Below are 7,500 nucleotides of genomic sequence, written 5' to 3'. Positions count from 1 at the left end.
ATCAAACCAATATACAAACTGAAACCAAATGTACTGTGGTGATAAACCTTCAGTGCTGCTCAAATGGCTTTTGCAATTATTGGTTTAAGCATAGGATACTCCAGCTATCCTATAAGATTCGAATAATTCAAATGTATTTATAACGTTAACAATACTTTATATCATGGCCAGTTTGCTGTAATTCTTGAAATGTGTTATTCTGTTCTTCTTGACAATACACGCGCAGTTGGTGAATTTATTATGAGGGGTGAAGCGAGTGGAAACTCCCAAAACAGTCTGCGCATGCCCCCAGCATTAGGGACTTTTATTTATTTTAAGTTTTGCTACCGCAGCCTATAAAAATGATTGCAGCCCATTTCTCAGTCGAAATGATACACACAAAGTGATGCACTAGTGTAATGTATCGTTATGTCAAATTAACAATTATGTTACAATGTAACGAAAAACGCGAGATTTTACCTGGTAAGAAATCACCTTCTTCAAATTTTTCGTGGATTGACAGTTTACAATTTTAGTTCTGCGTTAACCGAGATTACGATGGGTCTAATCTAAACAAAAAGTGATAGGCCTATGATATGTAAGAAAGCGATTGATGAAAAACAAGAAAACTCTGTATTTAGGCCTACACTATAAACTATACAGTTAGGTGTTAATGTTAAGATCTAAAATGTAATGGAAATGCGTTTGTTGGGAATGTAGGGCAGGCAGGCACGAAATGATGTTATGTTTACAGTCAGAAAGTGGTTTAGATGGGGAATACCCAATGAGAATAACAGGGTCGGTGTGAAAGTGATATTTTTGCATTAGCCTACACTACACTTCTTTCATCTTTCCATCATATTTTCTTTTGCATTAATTAAGCAAATGCCATATTATTATCATGTTATAACAACACTGAAATATTTTTGTTCTTTTTGCATGCTCTCTCATCCAAGAAAGGAGCTTGCGACTTCATTTACACGCTCTTAGCAAATCTATGTCATGCAATGTGGTGGAAAGGCTGTGCGTGTACTTGTTGAGCTCCAGGACCATCACAGAGTATGAGAGCCAGGTGATCTGGTCCCAGAGAATAGACATGCAGAAGGCTGCCAAACTGCTGCAGGTGATCCTGATGAAGGGTCGCGATGCGTGTCTGCACTTTTTCGACTCACTAGAAAAGTGTTGCCAGTGTCCACCACAGGTCGAAAGAGTCACCGGCCTCCCAGGTAAGTCTCTTCAAAAGTCAATTTTTTTTCATTTGATTAATTGCAAGGAAATTACTTTGTCCTACATGTCTATAGTTTTCATGTAGTTTTCATTAACATTTAAATATGGTTATGAATAGTCTAGGCTTACGGTGATTTTGTGATTCTAAATTAAATAAAGGTTAAATAAAATAAAAATAGAAGTAATGTTATGTGGCATTTAGAGAGGTAGGCTAACTTGGCCTATATTGCAGCACGTTTTCTTTGTAGTATGTTATATGGTAAGCCAAATTCTACCCCACTTTAACTTTTGAAAGCCCTGGCAACCCAGCACCATTTGGTGTCCGATGCAGGTGACGCCCAAGAATGTTCCATTCCTCATGTAAAATATATATTTTTTAAAGATAAAGTGTAGGCTTAAATCTAAATGGTTTCTCCACTTGTCCAAAACTAAAGCTCATAGAGGTTTTTTACATTATGTCATCATCATGTCGCAACGGGAATCGCCGGGATACTGTTGTCAACAACAGACTATTTCCCATTTTTCAACCTCTTCCCTTTTTTCTCACACCCCAATCAACAGAGAGGAGGACCAACACTGCCCCAACTTACGTCATCAACATCAGCCATTCCAATTTGAGTAACTGCATCATTGGAGATGGCAACTTTCAAGGTGTGACGTGTATACAACAACCTCAGAGGATGGGTTCAAAGGATTCTAGGCATGGTAAGTTACAGTCAAATTCTCATCATTTCATATATTTAAAATTGAGTGTTACAAGATTAAAGCACATTCACAGATACAAGCGCATATGTATATATTTTTATTATAATTATTCACTTCTCTTTTTGACCTGCACCATTGGCGCTCGGACCTTAAGAATTTAAATGTACCCTTCACTTTACCTTTCTGTAATGAGAAGCCATTAGATTCATAACTTTCATGTACTGTACTGCATTCCATTCATGTCTCTATTACAGAGACAATGGGAGGCAACACCACCAGTGACCACCAGAGAGCAGCACAGTCCTGTCCAGATGCAGAGCTCCAGAGGAGTGTCCAGGTCTATGGCTCCCAACTGCAGTATGTCATCATCGGAGACAACAACAACCTGCAGGTTGAAGACACACCGGAAGAGGAAGAAGGGGAAGAAGAAGAACTCATTAATGAAAGTAACTGATTGGATTTGTGTAGTGCTTTTCCAGATGCTCAAAGTGGTTTACATTGTATTGGGGAAACTCCCCTCATACACCACCAACTAGTTTCCATTTAAGTAATTTAGAAGACTCTTTTATCCAGAGTGACTTACAGGAGCAATTAGGGTTAAGTGCCTTGGTGAAGGGCACATCGACAGATTTTTCACCTAGTCGTCTCAGAGATTCAAACCAGTGACCTTTCGGTTACTGGCCCAATGCTCTTAACTGCTAGGCTATCTGCCTCTGGTGCCAAACGTTACATGTTCAAATCAGGTGATAGAAAGTTGTTTTTGAGATTTTTGTTTTAAGCCTATCCCAAACCTTAACACTTACCTTAACCATTCAGAGTTAATGCCTAACCTTAAGATTTCGGAGTTAATGTCTAAACTTAACTCTAACCTTAAAAGTTTGGAGGTAATGCCTAAACTTAACCCTAACCTTAAAAATGTGGAGTTAATGCCTAAACTTTAATGCCTAAACTAGTTGTTGTGTGGCACTGCATCAGTATCCTACAGAGCCATACATATATGGCTCTTCTATCCTAGATGCCATCTCCTGCTGTTGTGCCCTTGAGCAAGCTACTGCACCACGGGCGACCGTGGCTCTCAATCCCCATAAGTGATATGGGGACAAAATGTATGACCATTGGCTACATTGTAATGTTCCTTGCTGTGTCAATGAACTTGATTTCTGGGGAATGTAAATGTATTGTACATTGCAGTGTATTGTTTGGATAGTATAACTTAACCCTACATAATCAAAGAATGAACCATATTTTTGGTCCGTGGACTTATGGAATAAGTATTGAATCATACAGTACATACATTACGTTCTGTGAACCCAATGTATAATGACCGCACTGACCACTGCTATTGATAGTGCATTTTATTTATTTTAAGTATTTAATGCTGTAACAAATAAAAAGGTGCTGTTTTACATTGAATGTATTCTTAATGTATTAATTTGAATGCATGTGTTAGGGCATACTGACTTATCTTTACTGAAAATTATACTGTACATATTTACTGTTCTACTAAGTTATCAACATTTGTTGAAATAGGTTATTTCTTTAGAAAAAAACATTTATTGTAAGGTACAGAAATTGTTATTGTTTTATCTGTCAATGAACAATATTTTTTCTCAATAATTTTGTTTCTCAATATATTTTTTTGCTTGAAAAGCTGGCATGTAAGTTAATGAAATATCCCTAGAACATTATAAAGGTATTGCATTACATTTTTATTATTCTTTGTCGTCATTTCTTGAACTCTCTGGGAGGGAGTTACATCTGGAAGGTTTGAACAGATTAAAGATACAAGCTACACAGCAGTACATGCATGTTGCGGTCACATTTTGGGCTTTCTTTTATGTACCACACAGTAGATCACCTCTACTTATTATAGTCCACATTTTGGGCTTTCTTTTATGTACCACACAGTAGATCACCTCTACTTATTATAGTCCACATTTTGGCCTTTCTTTTATGTACCACACAGTAGATCACCTCTACTTATTATAGTCCACATTTTGAGCTTTCTTTTATGTACCACACAGTAGATCACCTCTACTTATTATAGTCCATATTTTGTCCAGCAATGACTTGTTTTGTGAGAAATAATCTCTAAACTAGTTAATAGTAGCCTGGATCCTAACTGAATAGTTCTGTTTCACTTTACCAAACAGAGCAATTTAGTTTGGATCTAGGCTAAGTTAATAGCCCCAAGTCTAAATGATTTTAGTCGTGATGTAAGTTGTCAAGGAAACACAGACCTGCTCTATGGACGGACATTACTATAAATAATATTTACATACAGTATGCTGAGTCACTGTGGATTCAATCTGTCACAACAATAATATGTTAATGATGAGAGAAGGCAGTGTATTTAAGGCAGAAATATAAGGAACAAGACTTGATTTGTAATAGACATTTTAATATACATACATCCTGATTCCTGGCTTCCGAAATATGCTTCTGCTTCTGGTTTAGAGACAAACTGTATGGTTAAGACACACCACAGTCACACACAACTGATATACAAATTCATGAAGGCATCATTTTGAGGCTTAGAGTTGAACATGAGAGTAGCGTGTAATACCATACTTTGCTGCCTATGCAATAAAACAGAGGGTGATTTGAAGCATGTTAAATCATACCATAACTATTGTAAAGCAAAGAAAGACAATTTGAGATCATTTCATGTACTGTTATTGAATATGGGTGTTTATCTGCACAATATGAAATATTCCATTCAAAACCAAAGAAAAAGCCATGTCAAACGTACATCAATAACTAAAATCAACATAACAGTAGGTATAGATTTCTTTCACAAAATATGAATATATTTCTGGGGGCGCATGCTTGTTACTGTAACAGACTAGATGATTTTTGGGGGCACATGCTATATAAAATATTGACAAAAAGTGATTCCTACTGTTTGTGTCTGCTTTTGTTATGATTATCTAGCACAATTACTGCACCTGCTCAATGATATCACGCGTGTTCAACTACCAGTGACAAATACTGTGTTAATATTGTTCCTTCATCATGTCATAGCGTTAGTATCATAGAAATAGAATGAATAGAACAGGGTTGGAAGCTCTAACCCTGGAAATTTGACTGGTAAACTCATCTGTACACTCACAATGGCTCCATAGTATTGCAATGCAATCATTTCCATGGTTATTTGGAATGTTCTATCAACTGATGTTGGATTGCCATGGTAATAAAGACTGTTCATTGAAATGATGCTAACTGATGTGGCTCATGCAATGCGACATATTCTTTTGTAATGTCAGTTGAGTTGACTCAACAAAACATCACAGCACTGAATGAAGGGTACACATCCTGCTTTTACTTCCTGGCATGGGTCTAAGTTGAAGATGACAAACGTTAAGACAACGGGATTCTAATATCCCATAATAATATGCAACAATGGTAGTTGGCAACATACTAACCATTCTATTTCTATGGTTAGTATATTCAGTAGTCTGACGTCTTTTAGAGAAGCATGCTCTAATCGGGGGCTGCGATGGGTATCTATAGCAAGGTCAATGAATATTTACACCAGAAAAAATACTTATTTGGGTTTTATATTATGGTTTAGACAGAAGGGAATCCTTTTGGCACTAAAGCTGACACCTGACATTCCTGTAGACCCTACGCCTACGGAGAGACAGGTGAGAGGTTTGGGCTACCTTCATGGGTATGATCCAACTTTGAGCAAAGTAATACGCTGTTTGTTTACCTGTTATTCTTTATGGTAAAATGATGCTTCATCAAGACTGCTCAGAACCCAGAGAACATCAATGAGCATAACTCATTATTGTACCGTCAGCTAAAAATAACCTGAACATGTCAAGAAGAGTAAAAAGGGGGAGACAACTTTTCATCACAATCCACCTGACTCTAAGTCGAACCATATGTACACATGTATACCATACCATAGAAAATTAGAACTTGTAAAAAAAAATCTACAGTTCCATATCCTTTCAAGTCATCATCCAATGGTTTGTTGCTTTTGTCTCATATTGTCTCCACTTTAAGGTGTTCACAGCTCTCAGTATGGGACTTGTGTTGTCAGCATCACACCTACTCTCTTACAGTAGAATACCACAGCCTGAGGAATTCAAATATGGAGCGTTATTTTGCCTTGTGCTCATTGATTTTTCTGTGGGCGAGTAGCTCCTACCACATTCCACCAATTGTGCCAGTATAGGGGGTGACTGAGGCCATACCACTTTGAATCTTTACACTACCTCATACTTTACATTTGATCATTCAGTGTCCTTAACCACCTCTCTATGGCAGAACATTATGGGAACATTTACATTACTGAACAAAATATTGTATAAAAATTGACTAGTATCCTTTTGTCTGAAAGTACTGGTACTGTATGTGACGATCAGAGGACATAGCAACAAGCACTGACTACACAGTCCACATTCCTCCAAGGAAAAGTAAAGGTCCACAGCCCGCTCTGACTGCATCGACAGACAGAATAAACTAGACACGTCTACTGGTATAGGCCAGATCGCAGCACGGTCATCCAGATCAAAACCCAGTCAGTCAGAGTTCTGTATTGTGCCATAAGTTCTGGAAGCAACTAGAAGACAGTGGAGAAGGTAGACAAGGACGAGGGGAGAGTCTAGATCTCATTGATTGTTCTTTCCGAGGGTCGGTAATCAGCTCCCTTGGGGGACGACATGTAGAAGGACTGGGTCTTGCGTTTTAAGCGCGCCCGCTTGGTGGCCAGGGAGAGGCTGTGCTTGCTGGAGGAGATGATGTCGTGGATGAACTTCTTGCAGTCCACGCACACTTCCATGGTGCTCCAGTCCTCCGTCAGCTCCGCTGGGAGCTCCACCTCGTCACGGGACTGGGACTTCTCCAGACTACCATGCTTAGACAACCTGAGAGAGGGAGGGAGGAGAGGTTAACACTAAGTTGTGTAACAGAGGAGGTTCTGTCCCTGTCCCTCACTGGGCTCAGTCGGCTACAGTTGCTCTTAAAATAGAACATAACTTCAATTGAGAATAAGTCTTGTAAATCTAAAACAGGGGCACATTTAAAAAAGCGTTATGATCTTGAGAAGAGGTAGAGGGGTGCCTACTTGGACATGGTCTTCTGAAGGCTGAGGCGGTGGTGGCTGGTAGAGGGTTTCTCAGGCTTGGGGGCTGCTGCTGCTCTGCTTGGTCCTGCTGCTGCTGCTGAGGCCGCTGCTTTAACTGTTGCTTTTCCTTTTCCTGCTGGAATTGCTGCTGCTGTTGGGGTGGCTGATGGACCAGCTATACTGGCAGCTTTCCTCAGGGCTGCTACCCGGTCCCTGGGTAGAGTGGTGGTAGAGCCCAGGGAATAGATGGGCAGGTTGGCATAGGGCTTGGAGGGCAGCCTCATCTGACAGAGAGACAGACATAGAGCAGAGTATGAACACACTCATAAAGACACTGGAGGTACAGTATAGGACTGTCAATATTATGGGCTGACTTTCTATCAGTGTGAGAGAACAGATATGACATACTTTTTGACAGCACTGTGAACACACAGGCCTTTTGCAGAACTGGCAGGTGTAGGACCAGGTGAACAAGGAAAACCTTTTGGATCGGCAACAGAAGCAAAGCTGTA

At 39.4% G+C, this 7,500-nt stretch overlaps 2 protein-coding genes across 4 annotated transcripts in view; one reads left to right on the top strand and one right to left on the bottom strand.

The window, feature by feature from the left end:
* The first annotated feature begins 209 nt into the window (after positions 1 to 209).
* On the top strand, positions 210 to 3,617 carry LOC106579133 (uncharacterized). Its single transcript, XM_014158725.2, has 4 exons — positions 210 to 462; positions 936 to 1,205; positions 1,768 to 1,911; positions 2,166 to 3,617. The coding sequence occupies exons 1-4, from the start codon at positions 399 to 401 to the stop codon at positions 2,363 to 2,365; spliced, it is 678 nt and encodes a 225-aa protein (XP_014014200.1). The 5' UTR covers positions 210 to 398; the 3' UTR covers positions 2,366 to 3,617.
* Positions 3,618 to 4,291: 674 nt separating this feature from the next.
* The window catches only part of LOC106579115 (protein spire homolog 1), a 61,273-nt gene continuing 58,064 nt past the window's right edge, over positions 4,292 to 7,500 (bottom strand). For all 3 annotated transcript variants that reach the window (XM_045701890.1, XM_045701887.1, XM_045701891.1), the window contains 3 exons: positions 7,397 to 7,495; positions 6,989 to 7,272; positions 4,292 to 6,788 (listed from right to left, as the gene is read on the bottom strand). In XM_045701890.1, the coding sequence (XP_045557846.1) occupies positions 6,527 to 6,788; positions 6,989 to 7,272; positions 7,397 to 7,495 (645 nt within the window). In that variant the 3' untranslated portion in view covers positions 4,292 to 6,526. The remainder of the gene's footprint in view (positions 6,789 to 6,988; positions 7,273 to 7,396; positions 7,496 to 7,500) is intronic.

The sequence above is a fragment of the Salmo salar genome, chromosome ssa02 (assembly GCF_905237065.1).
Source record: "Salmo salar chromosome ssa02, Ssal_v3.1, whole genome shotgun sequence".
NCBI lineage: Eukaryota > Metazoa > Chordata > Actinopteri > Salmoniformes > Salmonidae > Salmo > Salmo salar.
Note: the sequence above shows the minus strand (reverse complement) of the source record. Positions and strands in the feature narration are given on the sequence as shown.

What these genes read in the sequence shown, in the direction of transcription:
- LOC106579133 (XM_014158725.2), top strand. Translation starts at nt 399, where the DNA reads ATGTATCGTTATGTCAAATTAACAATTATGTTACAATGTAACGAAAAA. An exon ending in AAGAGTCACCGGCCTCCCAG is followed by an intron (nt 1,206 to 1,767) that starts GTAAGTCTCTTC and finishes CCCAATCAACAG; the next exon opens with AGAGGAGGACCAACACTGCC. An exon ending in TTCAAAGGATTCTAGGCATG is followed by an intron (nt 1,912 to 2,165) that starts GTAAGTTACAGT and finishes TCTCTATTACAG; the next exon opens with AGACAATGGGAGGCAACACC.